The sequence below is a fragment of the Drepanopeziza brunnea genome (genome assembly GCF_022702325.1).
Source record: "Drepanopeziza brunnea f. sp. 'multigermtubi' strain 214-2 chromosome Unknown ctg19, whole genome shotgun sequence".
NCBI lineage: Eukaryota > Fungi > Ascomycota > Leotiomycetes > Helotiales > Drepanopezizaceae > Drepanopeziza > Drepanopeziza brunnea.
Window position 1 is genome coordinate 2,153,301 of NW_027094082.1, and position 26,552 is coordinate 2,179,852.

At 48.3% G+C, this 26,552-nt stretch overlaps 6 protein-coding genes across 6 annotated transcripts; 3 read left to right on the forward strand and 3 right to left on the reverse strand.

Annotated features, from left to right (window-relative positions):
* Positions 1–4,394: 4,394 nt before the first annotated feature.
* L3040_009397 (uncharacterized protein) lies at positions 4,395–6,098 on the reverse strand (the record flags this gene model as incomplete). The annotated part of the gene is made up of 1 exon (XM_007297739.2): positions 4,395–6,098. One exon carries the CDS (start codon positions 6,096–6,098, stop codon positions 4,395–4,397), a length of 1,704 nt encoding a protein of 567 aa, XP_007297801.2.
* A 2,059-nt stretch (positions 6,099–8,157) lies between these two features.
* Positions 8,158–8,427, reverse strand: L3040_009398 (uncharacterized protein; the record flags this gene model as incomplete). Its single annotated transcript, XM_007297738.1, has 1 exon — positions 8,158–8,427. The coding sequence occupies one exon, from the start codon at positions 8,425–8,427 to the stop codon at positions 8,158–8,160; it is 270 nt and encodes an 89-aa protein (XP_007297800.1).
* Positions 8,428–11,770: 3,343 nt separating this feature from the next.
* On the forward strand, positions 11,771–12,615 carry L3040_009399 (uncharacterized protein; the record flags this gene model as incomplete). Its single annotated transcript, XM_007297737.1, has 2 exons — positions 11,771–12,237; positions 12,291–12,615. The coding sequence occupies 2 exons, from the start codon at positions 11,771–11,773 to the stop codon at positions 12,613–12,615; spliced, it is 792 nt and encodes a 263-aa protein (XP_007297799.1).
* Positions 12,616–14,438: 1,823 nt separating this feature from the next.
* L3040_009400 (uncharacterized protein) lies at positions 14,439–17,606 on the forward strand (the record flags this gene model as incomplete). Its single annotated transcript, XM_007297736.1, has 1 exon — positions 14,439–17,606. One exon carries the CDS (start codon positions 14,439–14,441, stop codon positions 17,604–17,606), a length of 3,168 nt encoding a protein of 1,055 aa, XP_007297798.1.
* Positions 17,607–20,984: 3,378 nt separating this feature from the next.
* L3040_009401 (uncharacterized protein) lies at positions 20,985–21,467 on the forward strand (the record flags this gene model as incomplete). Its single annotated transcript, XM_007297735.2, has 1 exon — positions 20,985–21,467. The coding sequence occupies one exon, from the start codon at positions 20,985–20,987 to the stop codon at positions 21,465–21,467; it is 483 nt and encodes a 160-aa protein (XP_007297797.2).
* A 4,196-nt stretch (positions 21,468–25,663) lies between these two features.
* L3040_009402 (uncharacterized protein) lies at positions 25,664–26,469 on the reverse strand (the record flags this gene model as incomplete). The annotated part of the gene is made up of 4 exons (XM_007297734.2): positions 25,664–25,823; positions 25,915–26,024; positions 26,111–26,267; positions 26,342–26,469. The coding sequence occupies 4 exons, from the start codon at positions 26,467–26,469 to the stop codon at positions 25,664–25,666; spliced, it is 555 nt and encodes a 184-aa protein (XP_007297796.2).
* Positions 26,470–26,552: the final 83 nt, after the last annotated feature.

Below are 26,552 nucleotides of genomic sequence, written 5' to 3' on the forward strand. Positions count from 1 at the left end.
CCCCCTCCCTCTCGGTCCTTTTTGGCTTTGGGTATTGAGTTTAGGGATTCTTCTTCCTCCAGCCAAGCTCAGCCCTGCCTGGGTCTTGGGGACTTCCGAGATACGGTATACCACTCCCGCGTCCCAACCCCTCCGGATGGATACCGGCTGAGGTCCGAGGGTGGTTCAAAAGCTTAAAACTCCACCTTCAAGTCTAAATCCCCTTACTTCGTTTCCCGGCCCTGAGGCGGAAACTAATCATTACAGTTCGCCTGTAAGGTTTCAGTAAGTTGGTACTAGTAGTAGTACGTAGTCCGTCCCTTTTGGTGTGATCTTGTACTTCGTACAGTAATATTGGAAATAAGGGGGTAGGAGAGGAGAGGGGGATTTCGTGAGTATCTCTTCCCTACCTAGGTACCTAGTCGTGTTATTCTGCTTTGCGCTGAGTACCTTGCACTGATCAAACCTGAGTTAGGGTAGGGTGTCTACTCTGTACTCCGTACAAACGATACGGACTCTGGTCCCTCTGCTCACTCTCTCCCCAAAGTTCTCTCCAACCCGACAGAGAGAGAACGCAGCCTCGGAGCTCCGTACAGAGGGAGGTATGTACCGGTAGTACGTAGTAGTAGTAGTAGTAGTAGTAGTAGTAGTACGTAGGAGAAAGCCAAACGCCAAACGCCAAACGCCAAAAGCCAAAAGCCAAAAGCCAAAAGCCAAAAGCCAAAAGCCAAAAGCCACAAGCCAGAAGCTAGTAGTAGGTATTACACTACCGGTACCTACCCCTAATCCATCCACCCGTCACGGGCTTACTGTAGCGCAGGGTCCGTTAGGCTCACCCAGCCATCCTCCGTACTGTCGGTAAGTAGGATGGATCCATTTTTACTAGTGGCAAGCGAGCGAGCGCGCACAGGCACGAAACCTTTTTTTCTTCTTCTTTTTTTTCCCCCCTCAACTACACGAGATGAACCTTTCAACTGCCAGCCTCTCCTTTTCTTCCTTCCCACAAACTTTTTTCTGATTTAACGTCAAGGTCAAGGTCAACGTCAATGTCAAGGTCAAGCCCCCGGCAAGCGCAGTTGCGAAGATGATCCCCGGGGACCCGTCATCTCATACTCTGGCCATCTGTCCTGTTGATTCAGTGCATTGTATTGTGTCGTATTGCATGGTCTTGTGAGTAAAGATGTCCTCTCCTTTTCCTCCCTCTGCACTTCCCCCTTCTGCTTTCTTCTGCTTTCTTCTGCTTTCTTCTGCTTTCTTCTGCTTTCTTCTGCTTTCTTCTGCTTTCTTCTGCTTTCTTCTGCTTTCTTCTGCTTTCTTCTGCTTTCTTCTGCTTTCTTCTGCTTTCTTCTGCTTCTGCTTCTTCTGCGGCTCCAGCCACACAGCTACGCATCGCAAGAAACGTTTACCCAAAAAAAACATGATGAGATCTCCCACGAATAATCTTCAGGAAGAGCCGGAAAAGGCAGACGTCTCCCCCCTATTCAAACCCCTTCTTCTCCCCCCCAAACAAACGTCGGGCCCGTGCTGGCATCGCCATATGCAGCGGGTTCTCCGTCGTTGGGGAGCGGGAGGAGGGGGGGAGGGGGGCGTCAGCGGTGCTTAGAAAATTCGGGTTTCTGATAATACTTGCGTGTCTGCATATAATGCTTTCCTCCTCTCGCGCGCGCGCGCGCACTGTGCAAGCTTTGGTTGGAGGGTTGCGGCTAACGGATCTGAGGTGTAGGGTTTGGGGACGGGACGTGGGAGCGGTGGGTTGAGGTAAGGGGCTTGCCGGTTGGGTGGCGGGAGTGGGAGGGGGGATACCTCGCTGGAGATGGGAGATGGGAGACGGGAGACGGGAGACGGCCGCCGAGGTGAGGCGAATCGCATCGACTCGAAGCGGTGATGTAGGGGATCGGTATGTTGTCTTTGCGGTTTGCCATTGCGGGTGAGTGAGGCTCCCTGGCTCGAAAGCCACACCGCGCAGAGACAAGAGTGCTCTGCCAGAGGGAAAGGGCCTTCTGCCGTGCTGAAGGAGCAGGTAAAACGACCTTTTATAATAAACGATTTAATCGATTGAATTAATTTTATTTTAGCTATGATTGAAATAATTTAAATCGTTTGTTTGCAGATTTTATTTAATTTCAGGTATCGGCCTAAGGTGATCTACTAACTATGCTAACCGCTTGGAATCGTCTTTTAAAGAGACCGTCCTCGGAATATCAGTTAACGGTTTAAATAACCCTTTACCTGCCTTTAAGGTATATAAGCGTTATCATATACATGTTTAAGTAAAGATGTCTAAGTATATTTGGCTTAAGGTAGGTTGGATTAAAGGCAATGAAGTTAAGTGGGTGAGAAGGGGTGTGAAAGAGAAAGGGTGTAAGAAAGAAAAGAAGAGAAAGAGAGAGAGAGAGAGAGAGCGAGAAAGAGGTGTGTATATGCTAAAATAAATAGATAAACAAATAGATAAACAAATAGATAAACAAATAGATAAACAAATAGATAAACAAATAGATAAACAAATAGATAAATAAATAGATAAATAAATAGATAAATAAATAGATAAATAAATAGATAAATAAATAGATAAATAAATAGATAATGATTAATGCACTAACTTTGTAACTTGCGGGCTCTCGGTCACAGTCAAGGCAAGCAAGTGTCTTCTTTCAATTATTTCAACTTGTATTAGGAATAACTTGGCAACGACTAGAGCTATAACATTAAAATTTTAATTACTTTCTAAGAGCTCGATTCCGTCGATTAATGCATTCCATTTTTATTACCATCGCTCTTTTTACTATCAACTTATCTAAATTGCAAATCGTAAAAGAAAAAAATGGTTTTTAATTCTTTATCGAAAAAAAAAATCGAAAATCGCGATTTGTATTAAGAATAAATCAATTACGAAAAAAAAAAAGCTGTAATAATAGAAATTAGATATACGAATCGAGATAAGTGCATTATATTTTACTTGTAAAAAATATTATATAGTTTCATTATGAAAATAAGTAAAATAACATTGATCACGCCAAAATTACAGTTTGAAAAGCGAAAAAAGCTCGGACAGTTAGGCGAAAATTCAAGAACGTCACCTTTTCCATTATATTTATGACTTGAATAAAATAATACTTATAAAAGCTATAGCAATAAAAATAAACTGCACGAGTCCACTTGATTGAGAGTTCTTTGAATATTAGATTTTCATATTTAATTTTAATTTAAAATACGATTAATATTGAAAGAATATAAAATTTTCAATATAAAATATTTGATTTTCAATCAAATTCAATCGATGATCAAATATTATTCACTTTATTGATTATTAAATTGTTAATAAGAAAATTTCATACTTGGTTAGACTTTTCAAGATCTCGATTACGCCGATCTATGCATCTAGTTTTGAATATTATAGCAATATTCTTTATTAAGTTATTTCAATATAAGTTGAAATAATTGAAATGGGACACTTGCTTGCCCTGACTGTGACCGAGAGCCCGCAGGTTACAAAGTCAATGCACTGACTATTAGATAGGTAAATAAATAAATAGATAGATAAATAAATAGATAAATAGATAAATAGATAAATAGATAAATAGATAAATAGATAAATAGATAAATAGATAAATAGATAAATAGATAAATAGATAAATAGATAAATAGATAAATAGATAAATAGATAAATAGATAAATAGATAAATAGATGGATAGATGGATAGATGGATAGATGGATAGATGGATAGATGGATAGATGGATAGATGGATAGATGGATAGATGGATAGATGGATAGATGGATAGATGGATAGATGGATAGATGGATAGATGGATAGATGGATAGACGGATAGATGGATAAAAAGACAACCAAATAAATGGAAAGACAACCTGACAAATAAAAAGACAATCAAACAAATAGAAATAAACACAACTGAATAAACACATAGACATCACAAATCGGCATGAGAAAAAGAAAACCAGAAGCAGGATCGGAACAGAAACAGAAACGGCATTGTTACATTAAACAATAGTAGGCTTACGTGCGTGCTTGCTTCCGATGAACGTATCAACGTTCTCTCGGCTCTTGGTTTGGTGTTAGTTACATTGCAAGTGAAGGCTTCCTCTTCCTTCTTCTTCTTCTTCTTCCTCTTCCTCTTCCTCCTCTTCTTCAATCAAGCATGGATTTCAAACCCATACCCCAACCCCAATTCCAAAACTCTGACATCAGCTCCGTTTCAGTTCCTAATTACTAGAACAGGGAGTACAGTATATACAAACCAAACTCCCAGAGAAAACAAACACGTCTGTCGATGGGATATATAATTTTGACGCCCCGACGCCCCCGCCGAAGTAGGTATACGAAAAAGAAAAAAAAAAGAGTAAGAAAACAGCCAATTTCAGCCAGCCAGCCAGCCCCTTTGTCGTCCTTGTTCGGGGCTAGAATGGCTGACTTTGGACATCATACAGCAGCTTCTCGAACATCTCGCTGTTCATCGTGCTGTAGCTATCCCGGCTTGCATCTTGCGGGACTCGCCGCTCGAGGCCCGGACTGGGAATCCAGGCCGCGGTTCGCGTGGCGATCATCGGTCCACCACCAGGACTTCTCTGCCGCTCGTAACCCGGATCCCCGGGATCCTGGGGTCTCGTTCCATTAACCATCTCCCCGCCCTGCGGGATAGAATACACCCCGCTGGTGTAGAGCCCGCTCGCTCCGTCTTGTTGCTCAAACCTCGATGTTGGCACGCTCCAGTCGGAATCCCGTTTCCCGTAGTAACCATTGGATGAAACGTCAATCCTCTGCTCCATGTTCCCCATGCCATTCATCTGCTGTGCTGGCGCCATGGGCCTGTTGAAGTCCGGCGATCGTAGCGCATTAATCCGATCCATTTCCACCATGATGACCTCCGTCTCTGTTTGTGACCTGGTGCTGTTATTCCGAAGTCCAGCCATCCCACTGTTGATCGGTGGCGCCCCGACGGTCGTCGGGTTCGGGCCTCCATGAGACTTTTCGTACTGAAGACCGAATGCAGAGATCTCGTTCTGCCCGCTGCGATAATTCCCCGGCGAAGCGCTCTGCAAACCACCCGTATAATTGCTGCTCCCGGGGCTCTCTCGCTCGTCGCCTTCTTCGTACCGCTTCGCTGACCGTCTTTTAAGAAGCGTGTACGCGAGAAATCCAAGCAAGGAGAGTATGATGGCACCTCCTACGGTTGAGCTGATGATCGCAACGTTAGAAATCGGGGGAGAAGATATGATGACACTGCCCGCTGTCGCATCAGCAATCGCAGAATCGGCAGGGGATGGGCTGGAGATTGATGTAGTCCCGGAAATCGATGTAGTCCCGGAGATCGATGTAGTTGATGCCAAGGACGGATATAACGTTGTTTGTGGTTTGGGGTTCGCGACTCCCCCTCTCGATTCCTCGGGAGTGAATGATCTTGTTCGTCGATGGGGAGAAGACACGGGTGTGGCAGGAGATGTGCCCACAGCCGATTGAGAAGCGGTTATAACTGACGTCTTGGGATCCAGAGACGTTTGCGGAACCGTAGTGGAAGAACTCTGTACAGATGTGTGGACCGGCGCCAGGCGAGGCTGAGTAGTAGTAGTAGTAGAGCTTTGGACCAATGGTTGGTTCAATTGAGACGATAGAAGGCATGGAGCAGATGAAGCTTTCGGCGAGCTACTTATCGAGCCTTGGGGGGCCGGCTGTGGCGGCGGCAGGATTGAGGAAGGCTGCGCTGGCGCCGACGGCTGACTGGTTGACCAGCTTGACACAGCAGGTGAAGCATTCGGCATGCTACTGATTGACTCTTGGGGCGGCGCAAGTATGGGTAAAGATGGAGTTGAACACGGCCTCGGAGCAGACTGAGCAACGGACAACTGAGGTGGAGGCTGTGGCAGCGATGTGAAAGTTGAAGATTCGGTTTGAGCTGGCGCGAGCGGTGGTTGGTGAACAGCAGGGGTGTGGAATGGTGGCTTGTTCAATTCGCCCGATGAGGTAGACAGGGCATACGGCATTGCCGTTGCGGTCGGTGAGCCCAAGTCTCCAGCGAGTGTGATACCAAATCCAAGTGTGAGTTGTTTAGCTGGACTGTCGCAGCATTCGAACTTGTTACCCTCGTCACAGCAGAAAACTCCCATCTTCGGGTCTCCACACGATATCAACTCTATCACATCCCCATCATTAACTAGAACGATATTAGGCGCCAATTCCTAAATGATGCATGTAGAAGCGAGTATACGTACTTCCCTTGCAAATGGAGGGACAACTAGGACCAAAATTGGGATCTGAACATGAGCCACGACTTATCTTCGCTGGCTCCGGGCCCGAAGTATCTAGACAGAGCTGGTTTGTTAAGCAGAACTGATCTGATCCGCAGCATCGACTGAGGGTGTCGTTGCCGAAGCATGGCACATGGTCGGTAGCCTGCGAGCCATCTAGGTGAAAGCATGACCCGTCTTCCGAGAGTGCAGTCCTGGGTAATGCTAAGGCTGCAATAATGGGCAGTGTCCGAAAGAACATTGAAGAGACATGAGCGACGTGCTGAACAGTTGGAAGGTTAAGCTATCATTTGGAAATATGTGAGAGGGTGAGGATCGTACCAGACCTCGAACTGATCGACGAACGGGGTAGCAATTATGCTTAAACATCTGCACGGGACCAATCGGAATAGCGATGATGGAAAGAGCCAATGGAGGACAGATACTCGTCTATACAATAAGCACATGTAAAGCCAAAGCATAATTCGTCAAGCTATAAGGATACACCCAGACAGGCGACTACAGGCAAGCCTAGGTAGGTTGGGGACCCAAGTTCTTGAATCGTAAGAATCATATGGAGCCATCATCAACAGCAGTTGTATCGCTAACCATGATTGGACAAGACGATACGGCTTCGAAAGTCGAGGTTTCGAAATACAGTACAGATGAAACGAATCATGCGAAAAAACCAACAGCTGTCGAACTTGCTGTGTCCTTCAGATGGCAACCTCGCCCAGCACTCACTCACAGTACCGTATAATAGATGAGAAACCCAGTTTTGTATCGGGTTCGCACAATATGCCTCCCGTGTTTCGGTTCAAGAGCATGAGCCTGACGTAAGATCTTGAGAAAAAACAAACAAAAAAAAGGGCATAGTAAAGCACCAAGGGGTACATTCGAAAGCAAGAGGATAAAAGCAGTACATGACTCCAAGTACACTTAGAAAGCTACACACTGCGTCCAACTCGCAATCTTATTCATCAACTGACCAACGTACTGCTTATCCCTGCCCCACTCGATTGAAATCTTTCTATAACTTCATCTTGAGTGAGGTTTCGAAGCAGGTGTTTCAAGAAGTACGAAGTTTGTGTCAGAGCGTACAAGCCAAAACTGTCTCGAGATTGTTGACAGGCGGTAGTGGAAGGAGACAGGATGAGCCATATCTTGTATTCGATAGCCAACTCGATGGATCTCGCATGGCATGGCTCGGGGGTGTCACCAGATTCTTCGGTAGACCAAATCCTCGAAAGCGCCCGAGAAATTCGTCAAGGTAGGATTGATTGACGGTGGCAATTATGGTCGCCCGCGTAATATTCAAAGAAGAGATGAGCGGAGTTGTGAATAGCGGATCTGTAGTTGGCTGGTACAGTCTCAAGAATAGAGTTTAGAAATCAAAGAAAACATCCAAATCTTCTGCGTTGTGATGTACCGTCGTTGGCCTTCAGACATGTAGTCATAGTGCGGGTACCGCTATTCGAGCCGTTACTACGGGCCGATACTGTGACCTGGAAGCCCTCGAGGTACGAGCGAGCCTGGCAGGTCAAGCACGTTGGCGAGCTTCCTCTCTTATAGTACCTAATTATTAGCTTGTTGACGGATCTTCTTCCCTCTTTTTAAGAGTCTCATTCACCTAGTACCGCAGCCACCGTATGAGATCTGACACGACAACGAGAGTACTGCTACCGGGATTGAGACAGTGGGCAAGAGTTCCATCCCATGTCGTAGACTCACCTCTCATGAACTCCATCAGCACAATACGTGCAGAGGCTGTCTCTAGCCCGTTGGATTCTCAGGGTGATTTTCATGATTCTTACAGCATAGTTCTGCGGGCTTCGGGCTTCCTTTCCTCATTGTAGACACGGTTTCTGACTCCTGCAGTACCATTTTTTTCCGTTGGAGGAATACCACATCATCCGGACTCCTTGCTTCGACCCGTCTACTATGAGCTATGAGCAGCCCCAGAGGCAGTTCGGGCCGTTGGAGCAACTAGCTCAGCTTGAGTAGCAGCCAGGCTAGTAGCCACAATAGCAGAAAGACCATCGGAGGTGTTCTTGGGGCAAGTGGCGACCGGTGAGTTTGATGAAGATATCGCGTCTTCGAGTTCGTCGTTGTCAACGCCGGCAGGGTTGATGACAGGGTGTTTCCAATTGACTCCGTAAATGGACCAGGTGGCATCGGTTTCGAAGTTGCAGACGTGATTGAGAGGCATTTGGAGATGGGTCAAGTCCCGTTGGTGTGGAAACTTGTATTTGGACGGACGACCGAGGGCCACACCCTTTCAGATCGACCGACGTACATGGAATAATCGGAGGAATCGCGCGACAACGGAAAGAAATATGAGGGATTGAAATTCTGTGTCCGAGGATTTATTTGTCGGCTGGCTTAGGTGGATCTCAATCTCATCCTTCCAGTCAATGCGAGCCGACAATTACCGGTTGATCTTCCCGCGTTGCGACAAATGTCACGGGTTCTTTCAAACCATACCCAACGTGGTGTTGGAAACCAGCCTTCTCTGGCTGTCGATATGTAGTTATAACTACAGGTACGGAAGCCTTGCCATAAGGGTGAGCCAATTATCTTTCAGAAGCTCGCCATCTATCTGTATGATTAATACACGTGTTCTGCGATCATGTGCCTCATACCCAACATTGGTACTGACTAGCAGCTGGATTTTAAGCACAAGTGCTTTATCATATGCAGTTTGGCTTTTCTCCAAAATCTCAAGCTACTAGCTATAATTCCGCTTTATCGAATACTCAAACTTGCTTGTTTTTCAAAACTTGCCAAGATTTAACCTCTTCCATGAGACGCCTCAGAAAATGGAGCGGGCGAGTCTCGGATTTCGAGAGCCCGTATCAGTATCCAAACTCGATCTTCATCACTTCCATCATGAGGAGCATGTCAGACATCGTCCTCTTCGACAGCTGGTTGTATTGAACATGGTGTGAGATATCCTGTCTAAGATCACCGATGAGACTTGTTTATTTGCCACATTGCTGGAATAGGAGCCATCTTATCATTCTTCCTTCAGCAAGGAATGCTGGACTGAATGTGATTACCTCTCGGTTTACCACGTGACCAACTGGCCACTCAGCTAGGCATGGTAACTTTCTATGTGAATGTTCCATATCTGTCAGAAAACTGCCATGTGGCCCGTTGCTCTTGTTCAAGAGACTCGGATCGATACAAATCCCCGAAGGCAAAGGTGGTATTCCATCCGGACATGCATTGGGGGCGACCAGAAGGATACCCTGGTCTAATCAACTCCATACTGGTCCTGGACCTACAGTAATACCGGATCGTGGGCAATATCGTCACAAGGCTTGATATATGGATATCGATTCTCGAGATGGACGACGAAGAATCCCGGAATCCGACGAAAGCCATAAGACCCATGGTTATTTCGTATCGCCAACTTCTCGTGCTGCTATGTCGAGAAGAGGGGAGAGAGCAAAGAACCTAGGGTCAAAGAGACTACGTTTCGCACAAAAGTAGTCGACTTCGGAATCCAGAGCCGTATGGGAGCCACGAGGAGTATGTCGGAGTCTACCTGTTTAGGCCGAACGTAGTTCCTCTGACACAGTGTAGTGACCACGATATTGCAAAGCCCACTGGGCACATCGACTGGGACATGGAACGTTAGCCTGTCTCTTTGAAGCCCGAGATTTGATATGTATTCGGAAACGCCAGATCAGAGCCGCAAAATGGGAGATACATATACAGTCACGAGGATGCGTAGAGGCTGGATATGGATTGCGCTTTTCTTGGGCGTCTGTCACAGATGGGTTTTGGAGGGGTGTTGGCAGGGTCGCTTGGGGGATGTGGGGAGGTGATGAAGAGGTGTGATGGGCGATTGGGGGGTATGGCTACTTTCAATGTTGCGCTGGAGGTTGGGTATTAGGAATTAGGGGCAGAAAGAAAGAAGATATGGCAGTGGTAGGTGGGAAAAGAGATAAGTGTCACGGCTTAGCAACACTTTGGAGGGCTTCTAATGAGGTTGGTTCTTGCTACTGTCAATCATAGGAGGTCTTTCTGTCGGTCCTGAGAGGAGAAGTGATTTACGGTGACAGAGGGACACGCAACCGTATAGAGTAAAAGTACATTCAGTTTTCAAGACGCTGGTTCATGGCTAGCTGCAGCTGGCATCAGCTACTAGTCAACAGGCAGGCAAGTAGTAACAAGCAAGGCGCTGAACCAGACTGTGCTGCGACGACCCTGGCGTCTTTCTTTACAGCACCCAGGTTTATGCATACCATTGAAAGGAGGGAGAGGTGTTTATATAAGATCCATTCCCGATCCTATCATCTATTCATTATGGCCAGGAGGAGCAATCAATTGTGCCTACTAGCTCGTGATCGCGAGTGACTCAGTTGACTAAGGATACGGTCATTCATCACCTATAACCAGGTACCAGATAAACAGGTGAAAGCAAGCAAAATTGGAAGAGTCCTTGTAACTGGCCGGGAAATCGACCTGGCAGCATGTCACGACAAGCGAGCAGAGTAAACAAAAGCCCGCTTCGTTTGCGAGGTTCCTCCGCCCCATACTGTACGTGATACGGGCAAGCCCTTTTCCGCAGCCGAAAATAACATGCTCTCGCCGATGATTCCTTGGCCAAAGTCTGTTTCTGTAACGTACCTACTTTAGAAGTCCGTAATCCGTAGGAACATCTTCCAATCAATCCCACCTCTGCAAACCTAGCGTTGTCTTTTTATGAATTTTTTTTTTTTAAAGAGAATTGGGCCAGGAGACAAAAAGGGATACGAAGTAGAAGATAGACGAAGAAGAAGAAGGAATAAGGAACTGGATGCGCTTCTAATACCAAAGAATGAAGCAAGTATGTATGATGCTGCATACCGGTACTAACGATCTTAAGCGGGGCGACAGAGCTTAGTCAGCTGAACTCCGAAGTGAGGGAAGTGACAATTGTCCCAGGGCCCAGGGCACTTCCCATCATCCGGCATCCACACTCTCACACACACATTCCTCATGTTTGTCCATCGTGCACAGCGTCTTCCTTCTCTTCTCCAGAAATCCACACTCGTTTAATACTTTCCTTTATTCTTTTCCTCGCAACATCTGGGATACTCGAAGCTGCGGCAGAATAGGACGAGGACACGAAAACCAATATTAGCACTGGGCTTACACGAGAAAGTGAGGAGCATACCTGGTCATAATAAGCCCGAGAGAACGCTCTAATCTCCATTCTCCCTGCGAAGAAAAACGGGACTCCCAAACAGCAACGAGTTCGAGACCTAGGGAGATCTTCGGTGCTGAGTGTGGAATCAAACTTGTAGGCGAAGAAGCATCTTCTGGAGACTCGACGACGTGACCGAATTATTCCGGGACGACTGGGACTAAGAGGTTGGAGTGAAGGAAGGGAGATTGGTTCTGGGCAGTTGTTTGCGAAGCTGGTGAATCCGAACCTAACCGCAGCCTTCCGGAAGACTTATATTTGTTGCAAGACGAAACACAGCACAATCACTCGACTCCGATCTTCTCTTGCTATTGAGCTACATCTCACAAAAAGGAGAATATTACAACTTCTCACGATGCGTCCACCGACTACCACCGTCCTACTTTCCTTCCTTTCTATTATATTCTCGGCGACTGCTCAAACTCCTGATGGCGATATCGTACCCTTCTCGACTCTGCCAGCCTGTGCCGCACTATGCGGTCCTCTCTACGATGTACAAGGAGGATGTGCTCCTCCAGCAAAGGCAACTGTGGACAATAATTGTTTCTGCGCCGACTCGCGCCTCACGCCATTCACTTCAACTGATGGGACATCTGGCGTGTCACAAGTCTGTGGTCCAGCGAGCTGTTCTGCAGCAGCGGATCTGACGGCTATCAGATCGTGGTACAGCACTTTTTGCAGTAGTACTTCAGCTGAAGCTCCAGCTGCGGACCCAGCGGCGGGTACTGCTCCAACTTCTACTGCGTTGAATGGAGCGGTGGCTAGCTCTACGGGGTCGAGCACGCCGAGACCTGTGGGGAGTGCTAATAGTAATCGTAGTTGGTATGACCCCCTTACAATTCTCAGACGCGGAAGACAGACTGATTGTTTCTTAGGATCTCTGGTCACTACCAGTGGGTGATCATGATCTGCATCATGTTCGTGACTATTGTCGGGGGCTGGATCGGCGCCTGCATGCTCCGGCGCAGATACCTCCGCAAGAAGGAGCGTGAGCTCGAGATGAATCCTCCTGTTGCTTGGGGCCCGCACCAATTGCAAGGAGCCACTGGAGGCTATAATAACGGAGACGGGGTGCTCAACGGCAACCCACCAAACAGCGTTGGTGGTCATTCCAAGGAGTTCACAGAAGCAACCGTCACGCCACCTGCCTCGAATAGGGGAAGCAAAGGCTTTCTATCGAACAATCGGTTCGCGTTGTGAGAAGGAAAAGGCTGAACTCGTGGAATCTCTGAGGGTAGGTGTATTTTGATTTCGAGGGCGCTAAGGTTTGAAAGTGAGAAGGCAAAAATTTTGGGAGGAAGATATTCTGGTCTTCTCGAGTCTTTTGTGACTGGCAAGTGCGCATAACGGCTTCTGGATTGATCTGTGATGGACATCCGACATGATCTTAGATTATTTTAATGTCCACACTTCTTACTCTGTCCGTTTCTCCTCCCTGCCTATTTATTTCTTACCTTTTTTATTTCTTCGGGAGATGCTTAGGGGGTCTGCAATGGCTTTCATTCTGAGAGCTCGGACGCGGATACAGTAGGCTTGGATGTTATATTTATATTCATTACATTATTGCCCATACCACCACTGCACGGGGACGTCCTAAGCCAGAAGATGCCTGCCTCCGCAAATCAACAGAAATGTTACACACACGTACATACGTACACGAAATATCCATCTACATACTTAGCCCAACCTCAACACCCACAACACCATAAACAGGAAAGAAATAGGACTGAACAATGTTCTTGTCCCCCAGCGCTACTCCCCCTCCCACGATCCTCAAACTCAACACCGCCCTCGTCGCCCTTGCGCCCCTCCTCACGAACGTCCTCCTAGCGGATCCTAGCGGAGCTTGTCACGCTCTCTTGTCTGCTGCTTGATGGGAGGGATTGGCTGTGGAGGCGGTGGGGGTGTTTCAAGGCTGGCGGGTGTCAGGAGTGCTTGAGAGCCTCACATCGCTGGAGGCGGGTGTGGGAGGCGATCAGGGCATTGGCTCCTAATTGAGGCTTGGGCAGTGAGTAGAACTGCGATGATGTTGCTGGATGGAGGGGGGAGGTTGCGATCTTCTTTTGCTCTTCGATTGCGATTCATTCTCTTTTATGGCAGTGTCGAGGACTGCCACTCTACATATGATCCAGGTTCGTCCCTCATATATTCCCTATTGAATTTTGGCCTGGAGGAAGTTCAGCAGATCAAGTGCGTCGTCGACGTTATGTTCTAGTGGAATCGTTAGAAGAGGCGTAGCTTCTGCGAGACAAAAACAATAACGGTCTCACGCCCTTTTTTTTTTCACCTTTGCAAATTCTCAATACATCATTCATCGTCGTCTAAAGCTATAGTGAATGTGTTAAAGGAATGGCCCGATCACTTTTCTGACGTAGAGTAGGCAACGTAACGGAGCTGATACGTCGAACTGCTGCATAATCCTACATACACATTCAATATCGCCTTTATTGGAACCAAAGGGAATTCACCTTTTTATTGTCTCTTTACTATTGATCGATCTACGGACGAGCTATCGTTAGCGCCCTTTCGTTGACTTACAAGAGCTCCTCCCTTCCCCTTCAACTCCCTCGATCTCTTGACAACCTCACAACCCCTCACAACTACACACACTCTTCTCCATGATATTGCTTGTTACTCCCTCCCTCTATTGAGCACGTCTTCTACATACAGACTTTGCTACTCTTGCTTTGCTTCCTCGGATCCTTTTACAACTAAGACTCGACTGAACTTCAGAGGCTCACGAATCACCAGCACGGATCAAGCTCCTTACTAGAGTGGCTTGTCTCTTAACCTCCTACATAAAATTCCACTTCAGGTTCTTAGAAACCATAGCCTCAGCTTGAGTTCCTCCTAAGCATCACCGTCACTTCCCCTTTCACCTCAGACGATACGCTCATCCACCGACAACCGACCACACGACATACTTCACTTTAAAATAATACCTTGCATTACATACCCTTCAACCTCAATACCAATATCACTCGGTCTCAAGACATAACAGTGAGCAGACACCTACTGTCAACATGTCTTTATTACCTGGCACTTACCCGCAGGTTGCTCACCACATCCCGGGCATCGACCTATCGAAGTTCGGCGTTCCAACTACCCAATACCGTCCTCCTACAGCCGTCCAGAATGAGAGCTGCCTCTCTCAGCCTTCATTTGCCCCGGCTCCAAAGTATGGACAAGAACTGTTTGTCAAGCAAGACTTTGGGTCTGAGATAGTCACCTCCTTTCAGAAGGATGCTCAGGACCTCCGCCAGGTAAATGCTGCTCAGGCAGGCCAGATCATCGAGCTTCGCCAAGTCAATGCCTCACAAGCAGATCAGATCATAGATTTGAAGATCCGAAACGCTGTTCTGGAGAACGATCTGAATCACGCTGTGAAGGACAAGGAGAACGTCGTCAGCACAATTGGCATCGTCATTCAGTCCATTACTCGTGGTACCTCTGTTACCCCGACTCCTCAGGCTGTTTCTGTCCCAGATTCCAACTATTTCACGTCAAGCAGCGATTCCAAGATCATTGCTCAAAACAAGGAGATTGAGAGATACCGGAAGGCTGAACGTTCTTTGAGAGCTCGCATTTCTGATCTGGAGCGTGATCATGAGATTCGTGGGCGTGCCAGAGAGCGAGAGAACGATGACGGCTCCATGGGCAGAGATCACAAATTTTTGAGACAGAGCGGATGGGGCGAGAACGCTCACACCATTGACTCTGTTATCCCCCCTCCCAAACACCATCCTGGATTCGCCCAAGCCAAAAAGTTGTCGGGTCCTGCAGCCTCTGAGCTGATGGGAAGCTGGGCTATGGACGATGCCAGCCACTCACCAACCCGACGAAACTCTCCGATTGTCAAGCCGGTCCACGACCCTGCTGCGGCGGATGTTGGCATGTGTAGCTTGGAAGACTTTCTTGAGAACAACGGGCTCCCGGCTGTGGTTTCCACCCCTTCCCCGACGGCTCAAGCTACACGACCCAGCCTATTTGATGTGGACCGCCCTATTGATGAGCAAATTGCGGACTTTATCAAGGCCGATGCCCAATTCTTGAACATGCCCAAGCCCAATGTGCTAAAGGTTGGGTTCAGATCCGAGGGTGCCCATCGGGGTGCTGACTACGACAACATGAAGCCTCCTGAGCCGCTCCCTCCTCTTCGGAAAAGAACGGATTGGCAGCGTCCTCCTCCTGGAGCTCCAAATGGTCCACGAGGCTATCGTCGCGAAGAGGAGCTTCCTGACTACCTCAAGGAGGCAGCCTTTGACCGGAATGGTGGCCTGTGGAACAACTTTGACGACAAGAACGATGCAGTCAAGAACCATATGCGTGCTGCTGGTCGGAGGGAGGCTCGTCAAGTTGAGCTATTTAAGTATGGCATCCAATACACCCCAACAGAGATGGATTCCAACTACTTCCGCACAATCCATATCAGCAACCTGCCTCTCGGTACCGATGCTCGAGACGTGCTGGCCAGAATCCGAGGCGGTGACGTCCTCAACGTTGCTGTTCTGAACATGGGCAAGATTGCCTCAGACTCCGTCCAGGCCAGAGTCGTCTTCAAGGACGAAGCTGCGGCAATGGCCTATCTTTCATATGTGGAGAAGAACCCCATTTCGTTCAGTGCGGGAGATGACGGAGAACCCAAGGTCGTTGAAATCGCTCTCATTGAGACCCCCACCTATCCGATCGCGTTCAGATTGGCCAGAGCGCTCTCGCAACAGACTCGATGCATTGCTGTGCGTCGTATCCCAAGCTCTTTCTCCCTCAATGCCCTCGAGCACAACCTCGCTTGTGGAAGCCGCTGGAGAGCCGAGGGTCTGGTTGAGATGTTCATCGATGAGGAGGGCGTCCTGCACTTGGAGTTCTCCAGTGTCTCCATTGCAGGCGGTGCCTGGTCTATCCTCACGACGTTCAACTACTACCGCGGCTTGGAGTGCCGCTGGGAGAAGGATCCGTGCTCTGGCGATGTTGAGGAGTTGGCCGAAGGCGTGATACCTAGACGTCCAACGTACCCAGCCAACTGGAACATGTTGCAACCCGGCGAGGGCATTGCTGCGGAGAGCACCCAGGCTGAGGGTAGAAAGCCGCTTGCTGCGCTCTCCAAGCAAAAAGTCGATATCCCAATATTCAGCGGTGCAAAGCTCCAGTCGAGCAGTTGGGCCGACGAGGTCAACGGGGAACTGAGTGAGACTGAGGTTTCACCAGGTCCCCGTGGAAGTTCTGGTCAAGAAACTGGTTCAAGTTTCTCAGAACCTGTGGAGAGCAGCAATGCTGATACCAATAGCCCCATCAGCACCACTGATGCTACGGATGTCTCCAAGTCTGGCTCAACCTCATCTCCAACTACTGTTGATGCCGATCTCTCACTCCTCCGAGCCCCGAACACCAACCAACTCCTCGCGGCGACGACTTCCAAGGTCGAGTCTTCCACTCAAGACCTTCCAAAGCCCCTCGTTGGTCTTGCCGGAAGTAAGTATGCCAGCTCGGTGCCCTCCGTCACCGATATCTCACCTCCCCACCGTCCTACGCAAGCCCCTACCTTGGGAGCGGGCTTCGCTATTGCCAGCAAGCTATCCTATAGCCCGCCACGAGTCAACTTGTCACATCTCATCGCCTCCCCACCCGTTTCACCCCCTTTGGGCTCTCAGCCATCACCAATCAAGAAAACTACGCACCACCACATCCCAGAGGAACTGTCCGCCACCGGACCAGATACCACTGCCGCTATTGCGGAGAACACAAAGGTGGTCACGCCGCCGCCCCAGCCCCAGCTATTCCAGTGGTTCCAAGTCGCCAGCAGCAACAAGAAGAAGCGCGGCTACGCAGCTACCGCGCAGGAAGCCGAGGCTCCAACTTCTCGCCGCATCACAGCGGAGAGCCGCGCCCCTGATGATGTTGAAGGCAAGGAAGGGGGGGAGGACCTCGTCTTCATCGTCAGCAATCCGGATGAGATTTCCCTGGACGATGATGATGACAACGTGAAGGAGCAGAAGGAGCCGGGCGATGAGGTTTCTCACGGCATGGACCCGCTGGTGAAGAGCGCGGCAGGCATCAAGGCAGGTGTGCTCGCTCATGCTCCTCGTGGAGATGAGCAGGCCATCATCGCCGCCAACACGGACGAGAGTACGAGTACCGCTGCTGAGCGCGAGAAGCAGGGTGGCCCTGCGGAGGCCTGCGGAGCAGTGCATTGAGGCTGCGGAAAGCCGATGCTAGCTTTTCTTTTTCCTTCCTCTTCCTTTCCTCGACAGTCTCTCGCTCATTGCGGCATCGGCGGTAACGGCGATCTTCAACCACAATAAGTAGTGGATGCATGCGCGAAATCATCACCTACTTCACCTCATTTGGATTGAAAAGCGCAGAGAAGAGCACATACATACATATCCTGGAATCAGCCGAATCACACTACGCAAACGGGATGGGTTAATGAGAGACCTTGGACTGCAGCAGCAGCAGTAGCGCAATGGCACGCGTGTATCGACTATATTCTAGAGCAGATAGATAGATGGATAGGACAGGATGGTGGGGCGCTGAGCAGACAACTAGCATAATTAATTAAATGATATTCGTGGATTCTTTTTCGCCAGACCTGCACTCTCTTTTCCATCAGCTCTGTCTGGCTCTTCCCTTTTCCCCCTTCTTTTTTTCGGGGGGGAGGGGGGGTGTCGAGGGGGGAGTTCAGCGGTTTGGTTTCAGCGTGACGGGTAGGGGCAGTACCTTCTTATCTCTTGTCCCCCTTTTCTTTTTACCTCATGACATTCTTTCTACTAGAAAAGGAAACGAGAAGAATTAGAAAATAGACATCCCAAGTTTGACAAGGCGGACTTGGGTAAGATAGAACGATGAAAAGGTAGAGAAAGTTGTTGCGGAAATCAGAAACCCCGCTGCTGTTTCTCATGGGCTTTCTTCAAGAGAGGAATGCATATATGAGGAGGTTGGTAATCATCTTCTTGTGTTTCCTTTTCTTGAATTTCTCGAAGAAACGAGGAGTAGGTATGGTAGAGCTACTGCAAGTTTGGCTGGTTGTCACCAACGGTGGCCCAAGTCAAATTCCAAGGCTGGTACCTTAACGGGTAGTAAGGGGTCATTTGAATGGTCCTCTGATCCTCTTCTAAAAGAGACGGATATTGAACCGTTTAAAATCAGTACTGCTTACAAATAAAAAAAATTCACCTCTTTGATCGTCCTCGAGCTTAGGACCGTCCTATAACCGTCCTATAGCTATCCTCGTTTATATTTTTAAAATAGGCTTAACTAATAAGCTCGTTTTAAAAAAATTGAAATGGTTCGATAACTCTTTTAAAGAAGATATAGTTGTAGATTAAAAAAAAAAATCATTTCTCAAATGGAATCGTTTTGATAATAATTTAGTGAATTCGATGCCAAGATATGTCTCGGTGTCGCTGCTACGGCTTACACGTCCACGCATCAAATTTTTGGTAATAGGAATCCATCGATTTAGTAAAAGGTCCCCCCGCGACTATCGCGCCTCCGACGAATACACAAGGGGTAGTGTAGAAAGCGGGTGGTGTAGGTCAGGTAGCAGAAGGTAGACTAGCAAGTACGTAGTAATAGAAAGATTATTTGCCTACTAATTTAGTACGTTCTCCGGGACGATTTTAAGTTCGGGGCTGGCTTTAGGACGGCCATGGGACGGTCTTAATTAAAATGGTCTCAAGACGCTCGGAAACGGTCTTCTCGTAAAAAAAAAAAAAAAAGATCGACTTTTATAAACGACGATTCGATCCATCAAAACGGTCTCATCTTGATAAAAATCTTTGAATGAAAAGACGAGCTCTTATAAGAGACGGGGTTTTAATCGATGAAAATAGTTCCTTCGTAGCTACGATCAACATAATTTAAATCGTTTTGTTTTCAAATTCTACTCAGTCTTAAGTATCGGCCTGAGGTGAATCCCACTAACTACCACGGTACAGGCCTAAGTACTAGTATTACCCCTCGAGGGTGCCTCCAAAGTTCAGTTTCCACTTTAAACCCCCTGGTTAGCCTCTCCTCGAGGGGTAATACTCACGCCTGGGACGTACAGTAGTAGTAGTATACTAAGCTCTTGAAGCCGTCCTTCAAAGAGACCGTCGTCGGATGATCAGCTGACGGTTTAAATAACCCCCAAAACCTGCCTTGAAGGTCAGACTTTTATTCCATGTCAGTTACGTAATTCCGTCTCGGCCTCTCGGAACGGATCGGCCCGCTAAAGCTATTTACCACAGCTAAGCTTAATTCAGCTAGGTAGTGCTCGTTACTCACACGCTTTCAATCTCGACTGGTAAGATACTAGTAGTATATCTGCTTCATCTCCACGCCAGTATCACTTACTACTAGTAGTATCACCTAGCAGTACCACCTAGTAAATCCTAAGATCCACTCCACACCGCTCTCACGTAACCGGAAAAGGATTTCTGAAGAGCAGCAGGCGCCCCAAGCCAAAATGTTATCATCATACAGCAAGCATACAGCATCAGCTGCAGCTCAGCTCCTCCCCAAAGATTCCACACCTTCTCCTAGGTATCCACGATTCCTGTCCCTCAACAACCCACCCAAGTACACCGCTCCTACTGCACCAACATTGCAAGACATGCATGCAACGAGGCCGTCGGCTCCATCAGACAGGGGATAACGCAGAATGCATACTTACAGTACATAGCGCTCCAAACGAATGCTGATACCCCCCCCCCCCCCCCCCCCCGCGCCCGTCTGTTTTGTTCTTCCTATCAAGCGAGCCCTCTCACGGCTATTGAAACCTAGAAGAGCTCAGAACGACAAGTTATACTAGTGAGAGAGCGTGAGTTGAGATCGGTTTGGATGCGATACGTACCTGCCCGGTTAGTGTGTTAGAGCGTACGGTATCAGCGCTCCGATTCGAGCGCGAGGCTGGCTGTTCGGGACCTGAGCCCACCACCACCTACGACTGCCTTCTGCAGATCTGGTAAGCAGCAGAAGCGTGACAGATCGCATGTTGATGTAGTACGTAGCAGCGGGCTTTGCCGTCTTTGAAAAGCCCTGCATGCAAAAGCGTCTTCCTGGTGGTTTCATTTTTGTATTCCCACCTATACCATTTGAAAGCTTTGTTCGTTGGATCAGGGTAATTGAATATCCACCAACCGCGCGGAGACAATGGTTATGGAAGCTGCTGCTAGAAGCACTGCGAGAAGACGAATCTTATGCTACGATAATGCTCAACACCTCCCTTTGTCTAAATACGGTTGTATGGCTGGGGGCAAGTACAGGGAGTTGGCCTTTGACAGCCACATAATTAGCGTAGCACAGTGCACGTGACCTGTGACTTCCCTATAGGGAACCGCTGCTTAGAAACCCTATAGCAATCAACCATCATCAACATAAAAACCCCAACGTCAAGTCTAGACTTGCAACACCTATGCAACCAACATTCCTCTTCGGAGGAAGACCACGATTTATCTTCCTCCAATCGTTGACACCCCACATCGTCAACACCTCACATCGTCGATACCTCAGATCGGCAAGCCCCTCTAGCCATGACACGACGACAGCAACAACAAAAACCACAACGGAGAAAAGCACCACCAGCTTGGTCGATGTTCCTGTCACGACACGACGATGTATCCCGCCTACTCGAAGTCGAAGGTCATCCGTTTACATTCCACAACCTCGATGACGAACTTGGGTGTAGCAAAACTTACGACACGACGGTCATGGGCAAGTTCCACTGCCGCAACCGGAATTGCGAGTCGAAGATATGGGCAAGCAAGCGGGTCGCCATCACCATTCGCATGTACCCGGGCAAGCGATACAACGCAAGAGTGTACGGTCAACGTTGCAAGAAGTGCGATTGGCTCTCCGTGCCAACGCTGGACGACTCATATGCAGAGAGGGTTGCGTATCGTCTCTTGAAGTGGTCCGGGGTGGAGCAGGAGCGCCCGCAATTCTCGGGCGAGAGCACAATCCCACACCGCAGCGATTTATGCGAAGGATGTAGAGCGGGACATTGCGCCGAGGGCGATCGTGTTAATGGAGTTCTCGCCGCTCAATTCTCAAACTTCTCGCTGAGGGGAACATGAGGTATCGAGACGAGGTCTCCAAAGACTTAGGAAGTAGGTGTCGCATGGGCCCCGTATTTGGTGATGCTGTGCATAGCTATAGCTATTGGGATCATATGACAATTCATGATACGTCCCTTCTTTGAAGCTTGGGTGCAATGTGCGGTTATCGTTTTCGGATAGTAGTAGAGAGAATCAATCCGCTCGAAAATAACGGCGGCGTGAAGGCCATCTCCTGATAGGCACAAAGAATCTGCGTGAAACTAGCAGCCTTGTTGACTCATACACTACGATAGAAACCGGATCTCCTCAAATTGCGCTCGGTAGGTCTTACTCGGTGAGCTTTGTTGAGTTGTGAGCTTTGTTGAGTTGAACGTCGGGGAGCTGCAAGCCGTAAGCGAACTTTCACATGAAAGAGACGAGCCTGGAAGGAATACTGATATACGAGACGAGACTTCCAGCCAGACGAGCCGTTCCACCTATTTCCGAAGCTCATACCAATGGAATTACGCCTGGTGGTCTGGGAATTCAGCTGGGCTGAAACCTCGAACCATTGAAGCCACGAACACCGAGCATGACATGAAGTCGATCGATCGAATGAATACACAGGGAGCAATCACTTTTCGAAACCTTGCTGCAGAAAGCCAGCCAAAGAAACGGGCGGGTGAAATGGCCCGTCCCATCCACGAATGATAGCGGTTCGCTGAATCTGCGGCAGTGATGCCTGCCAGTGACAGCGGGTGGGCGTTTGCCGAGTCTGTTGGGGCAGCGGTGGGCGTTTACTGAGACTATAGAGTACTGATCCCACGTGCTGTTTAATGGCCATGGAAAACCGTCACTTGGTGTTCCTTGAAAAGCCCCCCCCCCCCAACAAATTCATTGTGCTGTCGAGGCAGCTTTTTGGAAAGCCTGATTTTTTAACTCTTGAAGCCCTTCGTTGAGACGCAACTCCCCAAGTGCTCTTCGTTTCAAGGCAGAAGCTGGAGAGGGGCACCAGCCATCGTCATCGAAGGCACATTGCACAGCTTGAAAGATTACAGCGGGTTCGCTGGTTAGCCGTGTCTTTTCCTCAATATGGAGGCTGGCATCGAAGAATCTGTAAGACGCCTCGAACTTCTGCAAGTATGCGTATGATATGTCGGCCACGTGTGGAACGGGCTTCGCTCCTATCGACTTCGAAGAGCGCCGGTCTCTTGAGGGTTTGAGGATTGTGGGGTTCAATTCACGAGGACTGGTTTACCGTAATGACTCGTGCTCGGGAACGAAAAGAGAAACATTTTGTAATTTGATTAGAGTTGACTGTTATTCCGGAAGAAACAGTATACTTTATTTGATTTGGATCCTTGTAGACCATGTCTCTTTCTTAGCTGGGCCAGGCGATCAGAATGGTGACGTAGACGGCATCAACAGCAAGGCCTTGCTTGCTTTTGATTTCCTTACTTGTACGTAGCATACCGTACGAAGGATGAGTAAGGTTAAGTGGCCCTTATTCAAATAGTAGTAGTAGCTTAAAACCCTTGCATACTCTACTACTACCCCTTGCTATACCCCTTGCTATTCGCCTCAGAATCGGCCTACAAAATACCCAGTGTTACGTAGTACATTTATTTTAGCGGAGGGGGTGTGGGGGGAGAGAGTAAGCTGATCGTGTTCCTCTTTTTCGTCCTCGATCAAACCAAGTCCGTACTTGCGATAATATTATATCGTTATACTTTTTCGAATCCATCGAACCCTATTCCTTTCCTCAAAAGGTTTCGAACTGTTCTTTCCGTTAGGAATCATACCGTGAAACATTTGAGGAGGCTGCTTCGAATATTTGTATCGTAAATACGCGAGTCGATATCGGTCTTCTCGAATCGCGTCGAGATCACCTTCGGCTAAGATAGTAACTTAGCTTTTGTGTAAACGCTCTTTCGCAAGCCTAAATCTCGTCCGGGAAGGCTTATTCTTAAAGACGTTTTCGAAACTTAGTTATATCTTCTCGAGCAAATCGGAATCGATATGCAATTACCCTTAGATTTCCCGAAAATCCCTTCCCTTTCGCGATTCATTTCACGTACTACGTATACGAGAGAAAATATGTCCGGCCAAGGGTCGGGGAAGAGGATGGTTGTTATCCTATGGAGGCAGAAAAGTCTATATACTTTTTAGTGTCGCTAGTGAGTCGTGACGTAATGAAATGTTGGTCACTCCTTTCCACCAACCATCTCCGAGACATCGAAATGCCGGATCCGAGAGATCGAGATGCCGTTTGAGTAGTTTCGGCTTCGTAATCAATTAATTGAAGTTTGAGAGCCCCCCCAAAAAAGAGGGAATATCTTTAAATAAAACAACTTGGGAAACATGGTAAGCTTAAAGCTAGTTTCGAAGCTCATTTACTTTTTCTTGCGGGATAATCGATGATCGACCGTATCGAGTTTGTAAAAAGTTAAAGGTCGATCGAGCTAACCGATTTTGTTGGAGAGTATAAGAATACTCTTCTTGATATCTCTTTCGAACTGTTCCAGGTTATAGCTTGATCGAGAGCAGTTTTAATTCGAATTCGATCGGATCGAGTAGTTTCTTTCGAGCGTAGACGTCGTTTTTTCGGTGTTTGAAATGCAAAAATTGTAGAAAGGCTGTTTTAGTACAGAATCGGTGAATTTGATAGTTGATTAATATCTATTATAGCTATCAATAGATTAAACACAGGTCGAATGTTACGGTCCTGGAAAGGAAGGTTCTAAGGGTTTGGGTTGGTTGAGGTTCTAGGGGTTTAGTTAGGTTAGTTAGCCGAGGTCATATGATATCCCGCTCCCGGGGATGCACGGTATACCGGTACGGTACTTTCGGCTTTGTAGTCTACTGTACTTAGTACTACGTACTACGTACTTCTATCTCCCCGTCTTACTTTCTCAATACCAAGCGTACGACTAGATACGCCGTACGGTACCGTACCTTAACACTATTTCATTTTAGCCGCCGCATTAAAGTGAGAATAACCATCATTCATTTGAGTCTCGAGACTACCTTCTTCGGCCAAGCTATCGACTCGCTGCGATCCTTATTCTCGCACCTCGCTTTACCATCGGATTCGGACTGCTGCGACCAAGCTTACATACTTCGTCGCATCACTTCATCCGAATTGCTGCGATGAAGCCTACTTACTTCGTTATGTCACATTCGAATTTCTACAAGTATAGCCAGGCTGGCAATAGCACCGCACCTATTAATTCTTTCGTCGAGCCGCTCGCTGCCTCTCGAGCCTCACCTCCTCGACAAGAGCTTGCACTTACGTAGTACTACGAACTGCAAACCCAACACAACCACACGGACCGATATACGTCGAACTCTGTATTAAGCTATTCTGCGATACCTTACTAAGCCTTTTGATGCCTCTCCTTAACTATCAGCTACTACTACCTATCATCGAGCTTTGCACATCTCTCCATTACCGCGGCCCTTTTCGATTCGGCCTTATTACCATCAACCCCGCGGATCTTATACGTAGTCCTACATCTTTGCTAGACTTAAAAACACGCCAGTTTACACTTTGGCCTAGTTTTAGAACTCCCTCTTTTGGCCAGCCTCGAAATACCACGGTACCGGCCTAAGTGTTACAGGCTGAGGATGCATTGTACGTAGTACTACGTACAATCCCAGGCGTAAGTATTACCCCTCAAGGATAGGGCAACCAGGGGGTTTAAAGTGGAGTTTTAAACTTTTAAGGCACCCCAAGGAGGGGTTGGTATCTAGGCGGGGGAGTAGGGTAATACCCACTACGGGAGTCGGGTAGTTCCCACCTCGGAGCGCTACTACTACTGTACAGTACTACTACTACTACGTACGTACTACTAGCTGCCTCTGTGCATGAGGCCCAACCAACCACCTTTCCGAAATCTCCGAGGTGGGTACTACCCTATTAGGTTAGGTGCATGGTCGATACTACTTACCGATCTCCCCCCCATGTTAAAACGATGGACCCAGTTCTGCCCTACACGTAGTACATCGTCAATGCGTTCGAATTTAATCTCTAATTTTCTCTACAACATGCCCTGACTCAACGACGCCCGTAGCCTGGAACCGCTACTACGGACCCAGGGGACCCAGGGAGGCAGGCTTTTGCGCAACCCCCTTTCGAAAAAAAAAAAAAAAAAAAAAAAAAAAAAAAGAATTTCTTTGCGCCATAGGAATATGTACTACATGACCATCACCACCCCCCCACCCGAGCTTCCCATTCAGGCCTTGAGGCTGTCGCAGGGGATATCGGATGGCACGGTCGTCGGGGACATGTAGTAGTCGTGGTACCAGTAGACCTGGCCCTCCGGCTTCAGGGACAGGTTGGGAGGGGCGTCCACCCTCTGATCCGTCTTCAGGACGGTGTACTGCGTCTTATAGCTGCGGGATACGTTAGAACGTTGTTGTTGTTGTTGTTGGTTCTGGTTGATGCTCTTGTGGTGGTGCTTGTTGCTGCCGGGACGGGACTTACTAGATCTGCGAGCAGTTTCCATCCACGTAGGTGTTCTCGATTCGGCCGTGGGCCTCGTACACCGTGGCGGTCGCGTTGTTATCGACCACGAACGTCGTGTTCGGCCAGTGCTGCGTAGGAAAGATGTCAGTGGCCTGGTCTCGATTTCTTCTTCTTTTTTTCCTTTTCCTCGTGGATCTCAGAGGTGCATGCATACCACCAGCTGTCTCCCATCCTGCAGAAAGTAATCTTTGCAGGCCTGGATGCCGCTCGCACCGACGCAGTGGAGAGTCAAGGTTGTTTGCATGCCGTCGGCCGGGAAGTAGTCCGTGTATCCAGTCGTGACGGCGGGGTCCTCGGCGGCGTCTACAAGCCTAAGAGAGGGATCCGGAGGTTAGCAAGTTTGGACGCCGTACATGTAGATCTCTACAGTGGAGAGAGAGCTCACGCTTGGAAGAACGGCCGGAACTCTTCCTGGACTCCAGGTTGAGGATCATAGTCGGCGAGGTTGGCCGCAGAAGCGACAGCAGCCAAGGCCGCAAATGAGAGGGAGAGGGAGAGGGAGTAGTAACGCATTTCAGAGGCAGTTGAGACGATGGACGGTAAGTGAAGACTGGAACGGGGCTCGATATCTTCACGTCGATTCTATGAGCACTACG